This window comes from Hippocampus zosterae, chromosome 19 (assembly GCF_025434085.1).
Source record: "Hippocampus zosterae strain Florida chromosome 19, ASM2543408v3, whole genome shotgun sequence".
NCBI classification, from domain to species: domain Eukaryota; kingdom Metazoa; phylum Chordata; class Actinopteri; order Syngnathiformes; family Syngnathidae; genus Hippocampus; species Hippocampus zosterae.
In genome coordinates this window covers 3,062,823-3,075,980 of record NC_067469.1, presented here as the reverse complement: position 1 = coordinate 3,075,980, position 13,158 = coordinate 3,062,823, and the positions used below count along the sequence as shown (strand labels likewise).

General features: G+C 44.8%; 1 protein-coding gene across 3 annotated transcripts in view; it reads left to right on the top strand.

Moving 5' to 3' along the window:
- Window positions 1-13,158, top strand: part of lama2 (laminin, alpha 2) — an 89,943-nt gene that overhangs the window by 20,229 nt on the left and 56,556 nt on the right. For all 3 annotated transcript variants that reach the window (XM_052052492.1, XM_052052493.1, XM_052052491.1), the window contains exons 6-14: window positions 1,470-1,649; window positions 2,199-2,288; window positions 4,295-4,412; window positions 4,733-4,911; window positions 5,006-5,105; window positions 5,395-5,452; window positions 6,079-6,181; window positions 6,970-7,110; window positions 8,374-8,538. In XM_052052492.1, the coding sequence (XP_051908452.1) occupies window positions 1,470-1,649; window positions 2,199-2,288; window positions 4,295-4,412; window positions 4,733-4,911; window positions 5,006-5,105; window positions 5,395-5,452; window positions 6,079-6,181; window positions 6,970-7,110; window positions 8,374-8,538 (1,134 nt within the window). The remainder of the gene's footprint in view (window positions 1-1,469; window positions 1,650-2,198; window positions 2,289-4,294; window positions 4,413-4,732; window positions 4,912-5,005; window positions 5,106-5,394; window positions 5,453-6,078; window positions 6,182-6,969; window positions 7,111-8,373; window positions 8,539-13,158) is intronic.

The window sequence follows — 13,158 nt, the reverse complement described above, 5'->3', positions numbered from 1 at the left end:
TTTGTCTTGCCTTCAAAGCTTCAGAAAACCCACAAGACTGGACAAGTGATTTTTCGGACCAATATTTGTTTTAATTTTGTGCTACAAGTTATTATGCCCAATACTGTATAGTAATCACCATAAGGGAATGAAGTTTTGCTATGCAAGGTTATTGATGGAAGGTTTTTAGAAGCAAATGGGCATCGAACCACATTATTTGTGAGACGAGGCTTCAATACCTCTTCAAAACACATTTGATGAGCCCTACTCTTTGCCTGCGTTCTTGATGTGTAGTTTAGTTTTTTTGCTAAAGATTTGTGTCTCAGTGTTCAGTGCGCTGACTCACAAATAGATTATGTTCAATTAAAAGTAATTGGTGTGTTGTTTTGGGTTTTTTCTGATGGCAGAGGACATTCAAGACATGATTTTTTAAAAAATTGATCATTAAAACCATCATCATTCCAGGCAACGATAGATTTTGACTTGAGTGAAGTCATTATGGGCGGCTTGATTCCGGCTGTGGCTTTCCTATGTGGAGTTTGCATGTTCTCCCCATACCTGCTTGGGTTTTGTCCGGGTACTGTGGTTTCCTCCCACATTCCAAAAACACGCATGCATTGTCTTGCTCCAATTATGTGTGGATGCTAAAAGTAGAGTTGCAGTCTTAAGTGACACTAATGAAGTGAAGATATCAGAACACACAAGGGGCTACATTTCCATTTCCAACATAGGCCTCTAATTGTAGTCGCCCGTCTGGATATGTGTGCCCATGAGTGCGAATGTTTGTCTTTTTTTTTTTTCCAAGTGTGTTTGTCCTGTATATGTTTGTGTGCGTGTGTGTGTCCTGTGGGGAGCGCACCGGAGGGGGTGTGAGCGAGGAGATGTCAAGAGCTGCAAGTAACGTAGGAGTCTGAATGTGCCATGTGTGTGTGTGTGTGTGTGTGTGTGTGTGTGTGTGTGTGTGCGTGCACGCTTGTGGTTGACAGTTCCCGAGCTGTCTGATCGCAGTGCAACTATAATGAGTCAGAGGCGATGTGTCTCTCTCACACACACAGACACACACACACACACACGCATGCATTCGCAGTGTCACTCATAACACATTCACACCTACACAGCCATCGCCTTCGTTACTTCCAAGTGTGCGTCTTGCACCCATCCAGTATTCGCCTCCTCACCCCGCAATACACTTTTGGCACAATTGACGACTTTTTGGCAGATGCCAAATGTTGCTTTTGGCCAAATTTGTGAGACGGCTGACAGAAGTTCTCCTCCCTCTCGCTGTGTGTGGGATATGAAAGTCCAGTAGAGTCGACGCATGTTCGTGAAAGTGTGTTTTGATGTGACTGTCCTTTCCCCCCGCCGACCAATCCGTTACCCAAGACGCCTCTCACCTCTGCCACTCTCCGTCACTCGAAAAGACTCGATGTTTGCCTTCCGTTTCATTCGCTCGTCCCATGTCACGATTTATCCATCTTTCCCTCGTATAGATCCACACGTCGTTAATCAATGGGCGTCCCAGTGCGGATGACCCGTCCCCGACCCTGCTGAACTTCACCTCGGCCCGCTACATCAGGCTGGTGTTTCAGAGGATCCGAACGCTCAACGCAGACCTCATGACGCTGACACTTCATGACCCCAGAGATGTCGATCCCATCGTGACGAGACGGGTGAAATTATGATGTTTTTTTTTTTATCCTAGTCATCTGGACACATACTTTATCTGTCAGTGTGGAAAGGGATTTTTTAAGTTTTAAACATTTTAAGCCATTCAACATATATTGTTAGTGGGGCCTGGAAGTGTTTGTTTATTCCTACAATGTCTTTATGTGTGGCCAACATGAAAACCAGAAGGCTACTTATGAGTGAGGAAAAAAACGAGCCGCTGTACCTGAAATAAGAGGTGAACTATTGATCAATTGTCACGTTTCAAAATAAAAGAATCGTACCTCCCTGTTCCAATTCTTTAGGGGGGGGGGGGGGGGGTGTAAGGTCAAGTCAATGAATCTCAATGCTAAACATTATATGAAAGGTTGTCTCGGTTGCGCCGCAAATACTATAAAGCGACAAAGTGGGTTGGAATGACTCACCAAGGTAATTATTTTGCTATTAAGGGGGCTACTTCAAGTTTTTTTTTTTTTTTTTTGGTAGGTGAATGTCATCACTGTGTCAGCAAATGTCAGGGCACTCATGAATGCTCTCCCGTTGTTTCTCCTCAGTACTACTATTCCATTAAGGATATTTCAGTGGGAGGGATGTGCATCTGTTATGGTCACGCAAAGGCTTGTCCACTCAACAGTTTCACCAAGGTAAAGCACGAAACTCTTTCACATTTTCAAGACGAAATACATTCAAGACGAAAAAAAAAATATCAATATCAAGTCGCCTCAGGCTTGAAGGTTTTTATGTGCCACCTTGATATCAAACAGGGGACACAGGTGTTGTCTGGCACGTCAGTTCAAACGGTCGAGCGTTTGATCGCAGACACCTGATCTCTCGCGCATTTTCCCCTCACACCTTTGTGGCCCTCTCGTCCTGCGCGTGTCCTCGGGCTGAAACGAGCCTTACCTGGATGTGACAATTGTCTGACTCTCTCGCAAGCTAATGATGTCATTGAATTCATCCGATGCCGGTTCTTTTTTCGTTCTTTACGGATCTTGCCACCACAACCTCACATTGGAGAAAATGTATGTACCCCCAAGACTAAGGAGAAAAAAAATATATTAAAAAAAATATATATATATATATATATGCAGATATTCAAATTATTATGGGGTTGGCCCATAGTTAGTTATGATTAATTTATACATAAAATGGACTGCATAAATTTCCTTAACTATCGCTACACACAGTACAGTTAGAGAATATTTGAATAGTAAGTACTGTATTTAATTATCCTTATAGGGAGTGTTTTATTATTTTAATAGCCTTTATTTTATGGTTTATCATCCCATCATCGATTTGAGTTGAACTCGGTCCCATCTCTTCTGCTGGAATCACAGCTACCGAAAACACTACGCCATCAATGGCCCATATTTCAGTATTTATTTTCTTTTGGGCAATGGAGGAATCATGCGGTTCATCTGGAATACCAAATGTGATCCTGAGCCGAATTAAAGGCTTTCCATATCATCATCATCAATATGCACAATATCGGACAGATTCTCAGGTTTGGAAATGATTTACAGACTATCATTTGTTGATTTGGTGTCTGGTGGCTGCCATGAATAATATATCAGTCAACATGTTTAACCTCCACTGTGGCAAAAAATAAATACAGACCATATTCTCGGGTTTTTTTTTTTTTTTCAGAAAAAATGTGAACATAAACATCGAAAAAAAATAATAAGACGAAACAAAACATAACCCCTAATGTGATTTAATAGCTTGACGGACGTTTTTGCAGAACATTTACTTGTATGTCTTCTACACGGTCACCCATAAATGCTGTTGAGTCCTGAGCAGATGTTAAGAGGGCAGATACGATGGAGACCTGTCAGCTGATTTGTTGCTGATTGTCCACAGAACATCTGTTAACATCAACAACATCTGTGAGCACAAGAGCCGCCCGAAGCCAAGATCCGCGGCGTTTTGTCTCCCGATAAAAGTGTGTGTGTGGGGTGAGGGGCGTAGGGCGGAATCGACTCGTGCCAAAATAACCAAACTTGGCCCTCGATGCGCAATTGTACTCGGTTCAATCTGGCAACCTCTCCTCATCAACCAATTTACAGAAAGTACAAAATTGAATTACTCGGCCTCCAAATTGGCAGATGTCTTCCATTGGCGTATTGTGCTCCAACTGTGTTCTGATGTCTTTCCTCTCAGGGAGGTGGCTGCGATCCCATTTGTTACCAGCTGATAATGCGGGAAGGGAAACAAGATCTTTTTTTTTTTTTTTTAAATTGCGCTCCCTTGTTGATACATTCTTGTTTGATAGACCACTTACAAATTCCGGTAATTACCTTCCGCAGCCGTCTATCCGAACATTCAGTTGACTGTGGTTGAGCCGCGTGAAGCCGCATTTCACGACGTTTTGGATATTCGATGCTGATATGTTCGCATGCAAATTCCACATCTTCAATGGATTTAGTTGCGCTTAAAAATATGTAGAAATATGACATCGGTGTTTTTTATGCGCAAGTTATTTGTTGCTTGCTGTTCTGTTTACCGTATTTGGCCTATTTGGACTTTCAGATATGGAAGGCATCATATTCTGACATTCTTAGCCGTTTCATAAATTCCAGACATTTCTTTGAAATTCGTAGCTAGTTCACGTTTGATGAACGCATACCTTCATATCTGTGTTTCCATGCAGAAGTTCAGCTGCGAATGTGAACACAACACATGCGGCGAAAGCTGCGATCGTTGTTGCCCCGGTTACCACCAACAAGCCTGGATGGCAGGAACCTTTGTCACTCGACATGTTTGTGAGAGTAAGTTGTAATGCCAATGCATAATTAATATTTCAGCCAGTTTGCAAAATGAAAATCATTTGAAATGTGCACTCACGAGGGGGGTTTGGGGGGACATTCCAGAGACGTTTATTTCAAATCATTGCGAACGGGTGAAACGACACGCTTAGGATCGCACGGCAGTAAAATGAGAATCGATGATGCGTCCGTTAACCCCCCCAACCAGGGCGTTGATGACTATAAATCATATAAATTGTTGACAGGCAACCGTAGGATGGGGAGTTCAGTAGTTTGTAAGCAATCGTCCTATTTCCAACCCTCTTCTCTGTCCTTGCTTTTAGAGTGCAACTGCCACGGGAAGGCTGATGAATGCTACTTTAATCAGACTGTAGCAGACCGATCACTCAGCCTGGACGTCCACGGCCAATACCGAGGGGGTGGAGTGTGTATTTCATGCCGTGACAACACAGATGGCATCAACTGTCAGAGCTGTGTTACCGGGTACTACAGACCTGCGGGGGTAAGGTTGCGTCTCGTGGAATCCAACACTCGGGTAGTAAGAGTCATTGAGGAAATACTGACTTTTGGTCTTTTTTTTTTTTGGTCATGTTAAGGTGAACGCCGAGGATGAGAACCCCTGCACGCCTTGCTCATGTGACCCGCATGGTTCTAACGGGCAAACCTGTGTTGAAGACTCAAGCCGGGCGACGCCTTGTATGCAAAAAAAAATACTTGACCGTCTCCATATTATAGAATAATACAGATTTAAAAAAGGGGATTGTAGTTTTCTCAGTGCATGGATGCTATTGCTTGCGCACACTTAAAATGAGAAATAGCGCTTCACATATATGCATAAAAATCCCCCCCATTTCGCAAATAAGATTTTCTTTTTTATCAACGCAGATACATCAGAGAACGCACAACTCTTCGCCCTTGCGCGCTCGTTTTTTTTTAAAATGCGCCTGCGCTCCTGTGCGTGCGTCTGTGTGTGTTTGATTGACAGCTCAGCCACCAGGGTCATGCCGCTGTAAGGACGGGTTTGGCGGCCTGCGATGTGACAGGTAACGCGCTCACAAACACACACTCACACACAGATTGGGACGGGTGAGCTGACCCTTTCAGCTGTTGTCCGCTCCAATTAGTGTTTGGAAATTGCCCTCGCGGTTTTCATGAAAACGTGTAACGATTGACCAATATGCTGTACTTGAGATGACCTTTGAAGCTTACCAAATAAAAGCCGCGTTTGATTTTTAATAGACAAACGCAGGCTTCCATCGGCTCGTTTATCGTATTGTCATTTTACTCCGACGGTGATGCCAACTCCGAGGCCGAATGAGTTAAATTCATTCTGTCAGATAATCTTCCTATAAGCCTTTCATCCAACAATTAAGGCCAATAAAATAAGCCGCGCAGTCGACTAATTTTTAATGGCCAAGTCTCTGTTGGCAGTTAATGAGGTGGAATCTTTCCTCTGAGATGCGTGTGACACGCGCATGCATGCTTACCTTCTTTGCAAGGTCAGCCATTTGTTTTAGACCTGAAGTCTTGTAACAGTTCTACTTTGAGTGGAGTGGAAGGGGGGGGGCACTATCAGGAGAATTGACCTTGCAAGCTTCTGTTTATGGAACCCCCCCCCCCCATACTCATCACCTTCCTCTTTTGTATTATTAAATCCATTCGTCTTTAGGTGTGCCGTTGGTTACATGGGCTACCCAGACTGTCAGCCGTGTAACTGCAGCATCGACGGAAGCAGCAACAGTGACCCGTGTACTTCACCCTGCATGTGCAAGGTCAAACAAACACACAAAGAAGAACTATCACGACTCTCCATTACGGACCGTCTTTTTTTTTTCTTTCTGTTATATACAACGGAAAAAAGTAGTGGTAGAAAAGTAGGATGTCATTTCTTTTCTGTTTGTAGCTTACCAATTGGGGGGAAGTGTGAGGTCAATTGGCCATATATTTTTCAACTTTGAACGGTATTTAGTAATTCACAATATAGATAATTATCACCTTCCGTACCGCTTGATCCTCACTAGGGTCGCGGGGGGTGCTGGAGCCTATCCCAGCTGTCTCCGGGCAGTAGGCGGGGGACACCCTGAATCGGTTGCCAGCCAATCGCAGGGCACACAGAAACGAACAACCATTCGCACTCACACTCACACCTAGGGACAATTTAGAGTGTTCAATCAGCCTGCCACGCATGTTTTTTTGGAATGTGGGAGGAAACTGGAGCACCCGGAGAAAACCCACGCAGGCCCGGGGAGAACATGCAAACTCCACACAGGGAGGCCGGAGCTGGAATCGAACCCGGTACCTCTGCACTGTGAAGCCAACGTGCTAACCACTGGACTACCGGGCCGCCCTATAGATAATTAATGATGGACAATATTTAGATGGTTTCTTAGAAGAGTCGCAATTTTTTTTGGGTGGAGGGGGGGGCAATTGAACTGATAGTGTAGTTTTACATCCTGCATTCATCTCATCCAATCATATCTGTATGTTGAATCCATTTCCTAAATATTTTTCTTCCCGCTCACAAGGCTTTTTTTTGTTGTTGTCTCTATTTTCTCAACAGGAAAATGTGGAAGGAGAGAATTGCGGCCGCTGCAAGCTCGGTTTCTACAATCTCCAGCGCGACAATCCTCGCGGCTGCGAGAAATGCTCTTGCATGGGCGTCGCGACCCGGTGCTCTGCCTCCGCGTGGGTTTATCAGAATGTAAGAAATGGCACACAAACTATGATTAGGATTATCTGCCATTCTGGCTTTCACAAGCAAACATTGTTCGATGCGGCGGAGGCGGCGGCGGAGGAATCCGCCGCGGGTATTTAACCGCAGTTCAGTCTTTGTAGGATCCAAGTGCAGACACAGACAGCTGCTAAGTAAGATAAGTGAGGTTATTATTACAGTGGAAACGCCAGATGGGAACATAAAGGAAGAGAGAGGGACTGGAGGAAGGCACGGACCCGTTTTGCGGGCCATTTACCTCGGGTCACTGAATGTTTTGGGCACTAAAGTTCCCTCATTAATTATGAAAACTAAAAAGAAAAACTAGTTGAATGCAAATGGGGGTACCGCATAATCGATTACAGCCGGCACAGGAATAGACCTGATCAACATTCATCCAGGTATTGGATGACAGGGGTTCGAAACCATGTTTTTAAAGCAAAATATTAGACAGAGTAACTTGAGGAAGAGAAGCGAAATGAGAAAAAGAGGCAATCGGAGAAAAGAAGATGAGGCGGAAGATGAAATGAGAGGCGAAAAGAGGGAAACAGTTTTTGATTGACAGGTAGGGGGATGGGACGAGGGGACGTTGACAGAATGACAGCTTCTGATTTCGACACTGATAGTGTGTGTGTGTCTGTGTGTGTGTGTGTGTGTGTGTGTGTGTGTGTGTGCCCATGTGTTCAAAAGGGTAAACCAAGGTCAGGTTAATTGCATGACAGATGTGTGTCTGAGGTGTTCCTCACACACACAAACTGACAGGCTGACATGTGACAGATGTGCAGACTTTTTCAAAATAATTTGAGTTCAATAAAAAAAATAAAACTCAAGGCAAAAAAAGAAGTCCAGCATAGAAAGTTATTGCTATGAAACACTTCATGCAAGAAGGCGTCATCATCATCTCTGATTCATTTCTTAATGAACACGCATTCGAGTACAACCAGCAAGTGGGCATCTCATGAATGTGTTAAATTTAGCACACGTTCAAGTGTTGTTCGTCAGAGGAGGTTGTGTGTTCTACCGCGTTTGGGATTTTTCTTTTCTTTTAATGAATTCGAGCAGAATTTCAATATTTAGAAAAATCGCACAGCAAAACACCAGACAAAAATTTTGTTTAATCGTAAATGAGTAATTTTCAGATATGTCACAGCACCCCGATGGGCCGCAGCGCAATGGTTGGGGAATCGCCCAATTAGAAAAACTTCATCATTCATTTCACCTTGTTGGTCTTTTTTTTGAATGACTGTTGCGCAGGAGAGCACGCTGACTGGCTGGCACCTGAGCGGAGATTCGGGGCGGATCGTTTGGCCTATTCACAGAGAGACACCTCGGTATCTAAACGTCCACCATGCAGATGTGGTGGACAACCTTGGCTCCGCTTACTACTGGAATGCACCTCAATCATACTTGGGCAATAAGGTGAGACGGAGACATACTGCCAGGTTAAGTTATATCATTGGAATGTTATCATAATGCAAATCCGAAAAGAATGTGAGCTTAAAAATGAAAGACATTACAACTGTGATATGCAGCTAATGCACAAGCGGTGTTCTCAAAATGAATGATCTGAAGCTAGCAGGCCTGAAGCTAGCAGCCCCCCCCCCCCCCTCCCCGATGCCTCTCTGTATCTGCTTCTGCTAATGTCACCGATTTGAACACGTGCCTTGTTTTCTTTTGTCACGCTAGCCATGATTAGACTTTTAACACTCGAGCTTGCAAATAGCTGCGATCCGTGCTTGCGAAGTGAAGTTCTTCCAGACTGCCTGTGATGTTTGTCTGGGTGTCATGGCTTCGAGGAAGAGACTGCTGCTGCCGCCGCCGCTGCCGCTGCATTTCATTACTTCGCCGCCCGCAGGCGCCGGCTTGTCATTTCATTTATTTGTCTGTACTTCTTCAGCTTCATCCCTCCAACCTTCCCTCCATCTTTGTTTCTTTTTGTGGTCCCCGCCCCCCTCCTCTAACTCACCCCGTCTCTCCAGGACTCCCATTTTCTCTCCTCCTGTTCCGCGATCATGCCTCGCCAACCTCCCCTCGGCTGCCCACCCCTGAGCCCCCCTCCCCCCAAAAAAAAACATTGCTTGACGTCATCCCACCACCACAATGATCTTCAGCAAGAAAGTGAAACACACCTAGGAAGTCAGACACATACACACTTTGCCCTCTCACTTTGTACTTCAAAATCAATCACTTGAGGAATTGTGAGAGTTGACGAATTGAGAGTGAAGTTTAATCCATCCCATCGCGGGCATCCCCCGGGGTGGGCTAAGGATTCATATTTATTTGTCTCCTGTCGCCGTAAGAGGATGTGTGTTTCTGCGCGTGTGTAAATCACAGGTCACAGTTTCATTTGGATCAAATAGTGCATGTGCGTCCTCTCAACTTCTATGCTTTCTTGTCCTGTCCTTTGTTTCGGTCTTCGACGGTCCGCTTCAAAGTTGAGTGTGAATTGCAAACATTTGTAAATAAGAGTCTCTGTCTTGCGGTTGACTTTGTTGTTGATTTGGGAACTGATTTCGCATTACGAGTTGAGGACGGAGTTTAGCGGCTTGGCCGATCACTTTGTCCTGCCAGACTAGTTTCAGAATACGCTGACCTCGCCTTCTAGATTCTTGCATCGATGCATTTTCGTATTACATTCTGTAAGGATGTAAACTACTTTACTTCTTCAACAGTATCCCCGTCCAGTACGAGAACAAATACAAATATGAATATCCCGTTGAAATGCGGTGCAGCTAACACACGCATGCACACATCGTCAGACCCTTATTAGTCAGATAATGATGTGTTTTAGAGGCGCAGAACTGATGCATCTGAACATGAGAAACAAATGCCTTTATCTGCGTAGACACGGTATGAAAAAGTAATTATTTGCTTCAGTCCGAGATCGTGTTACTGAGATACTCCGTGACTTGACACACAGACTCACGCACACACACGACTACGTCCCGTTACTTTAGGGCCTGTCATTGGAAGTGACATGTGTAATGACGAGCTAGCCGCGGCTACACGTACGTCTAAGTATGTGCGTGACAATCCCCTCAATTCATGCGTGACCTGCTGTGTCGTTCAAGCCAAGGATGCTCATTGGCCCGTCAGCACGCTAAGCGAATGCTTATTGGTCCAGAAAGCACCTTGTATATTTTCTGGCTTGTCTGGGTCCAAGGAGCTGCTCATTCACAAGGATGCTCGCATAGCTTATCTCTTACAAACAACGGATGCCGATTCTTAGGTCAGAAAATGAGATTGTGAGCGTGAATGGATTAATGGTTAAAAAATGGATGGATGGATGCTTTAGAGGTCACTGCGAACGCTGCGTATGGGAATCTTTTATTGGGCGGCTTTGCTTCATTCACGGCCGAGTGTTCTTGTGTTCCTGTTGCCGATATTTGTCAGACTTGCCAGTGATCAGATTGAGCTCCTTGTGTTGAATCCCAATTCTTCTTGAAAGCAGTTCAGGGCTAAACAGCAATTCAAGCTATCGGCGCTTTCATCAGCTTTCAGTCAAAGTCGTCAAGTAGGCTAATGGCTTCCGTCCACCTTGTAGCAAGCTGCACTCGCGCATTCACTGTCACTCCAGATAAAGGCTGAAAAACAGGGAACGGTCCTCGTTGGGAAGGGAGTGACAGGGAGAGAGAGCGAGATGCAGAGTCGCGGGAGACAAAAGGAATGAATGGACGTGTAACGGATGAATGTGTCAGTGGCCTCGCTGAACATCAACGCCGCTAAAACCTGACAAGCCGGGATTGCCTCTCGCGTCAAAGTATTCACATTGGTGTGAAAATCTGCCTTCCCGCCTCGTCCAACGACACAAGGCAGGACCTCGCCCCCAGTTTGTGCCCCTTTGACAGATCACACTTTGATAAATGAAATCACTTTTTTTTCCCTCTCCTTCTACGCGAGAAAATATTTATCTGTCGGGATCACCGGCCGTCAGCCAGCTTTAAGAGAATGGACGCACGAGACGTTTGTGCGCCGCGTCACTCCTAATCCGGCGCCGGCGGCCCGAGGTGGATTTGCCCATTCCGCTTTCTTTTCTCCTCTCGTCCCTCTTCATTTTTCCCTCACTTACACGGCTGAAAAGCCGCCCTTGCATCAATCACTGCGGATGCGTGCCGCTTTTTGTCAGACAAATAATTTGCCGTCTCTCACACACACACACACACACACACACACACATTCTGTCAAGTGTGCGCAACGGGGCCCGCGCGGCAATCCTGCGGTCCTCACGAGGAAACAAATCATGATTCCGTGATGCTGTTCACAATTAGTCATCATAAAAACATAACACGATGAGATATGCAATTTAGTCGAATTATTGGATTAGGACATAATCTTAATCTGGTACTAAAATGTATTCTGCGCAGTCTAGGGCTGTATGTCAAGAAGATCATTTAAAATGACAAATGAGAGATTTTCATTGAGGAATTGTTTATCAGATTTGTCTTTTTGTCTGTGCAATTTATTGTTCGGATGTAATAGCTCTCGCGGAAAGTTTTTGTCTTTGTTTGTATTGTGTTACAGTAAAACTGTCTTGGGGATATCTAATCAGTTAGTCTAGTCCGCGACTCGTACGCTCAATCCCACCCAGCCAGGAAAAAAAAAAGTTGCAAATATATTTATAATTACAAAAACAAAAAAAAATCATGGCTGTCTGATTGGAGGAAATAAAAATAGGTCAGAACAAAAAAAAATTACTTGCATATTACACTTGGCGAACGCATGGGAGGCTCTGGTGGAATTGACATGGGAAAACTAAAGCGCGTCTCTATGTCATGCTTTATACCTAACACCCAACACAAGAGACTATAAATCTTTTTGCTCATCTTTCCCATGTTTTATTTTGGTTTTAAATCATCCCTCTGTGTTTTTAAGCCACTTTATGCTTCTTATACACTCGCTGGTATGACGCGCATGACGGCATCAAATCGTGCCCATGCCGCTTCACGATTCCACGCTGGCCGAGTTGACTAAAATAATACTTTCTCAAGGAGAGCCGCGCTTTGCTTGTAGCGGCAGCAACGTGAACTTTCCGATTGGGGTTCTGACCGAGAGGATGATACCTTCTTCCTCTTTATTTCGGTCACCAGAGTTAATAACAGGCTTAGTGAGCTCTCGAGAGGGAATCGCGCTGATGTCTTTTGTAGCAGCCAGTGTGGCAGTGCCGCTATTGTTCTTTTGTTTCTGCCCCCTCTAATTCCACTCCCCCCGCCCCCCTCCCCATGCTTTCAGACTTTCTTGCTCTTTTCTCCTCCCCACAGTGGCTTTCTTTTATTTCCTCTCCCCAGTGCAGAGATTCGGTCATTAGGTTGCCATGGCAAAAAAAAAAAGCTTTGATTACTTCCCACATTGAATGTCTGAAATTGAAGAAGTTGTGAGCATTGAACATCTGACGCATTTTCTTCCGACACATGCTTACGACCCCCCCTCCCGCAAACAATAAACATTTGGTTAACGCCAAGTTAATGCACTATTGCATCAGGACGTCTTGACAGTCCAAAGACAGCTGAAACTTTTGTTACTCGTTAAAATCACCGTCACCAATCACAATTTTCACCGTTTTGAAACCCAGAAAGGAAAGAACGTAAGCCAATAAAAATGATGTTGTTGTTTTCGGGGAGCAGCATGAGAGCGTGGCCGCTCATTTGCACTATTACGACGTGAGACAATTTGCCGTCTTTTACTTTTGAGGTGCCCATATTCAGCGCTGGCTCCATTTGATTCGATGGGTCATCCGTACCGGAGGGCATGCCGGTTAATCGTGAGGACGATGACGCAGCCCTTCCAGAGTCCAAATCAGCCAATGGGGTCGGATAGAGAATAAGCGTTAGTCAATAAAATGGTCAGTACAGTTGCAGGTGTTTTCATTCAACTGTGTCATAGGCGATTCCTCCTCCAGGTCTGAGAACGAGTGCAAAAGATGGGAGAGGTTTACAGGGGCATTAAATCCACTTTGATACTCCTCCTTGCAACTTTCCCTCTCTGTCCTAAGCTCAGCTTCATGTTCCTTTTCCTCAGCATTGTCCGTTTCTTGCGGTTTTA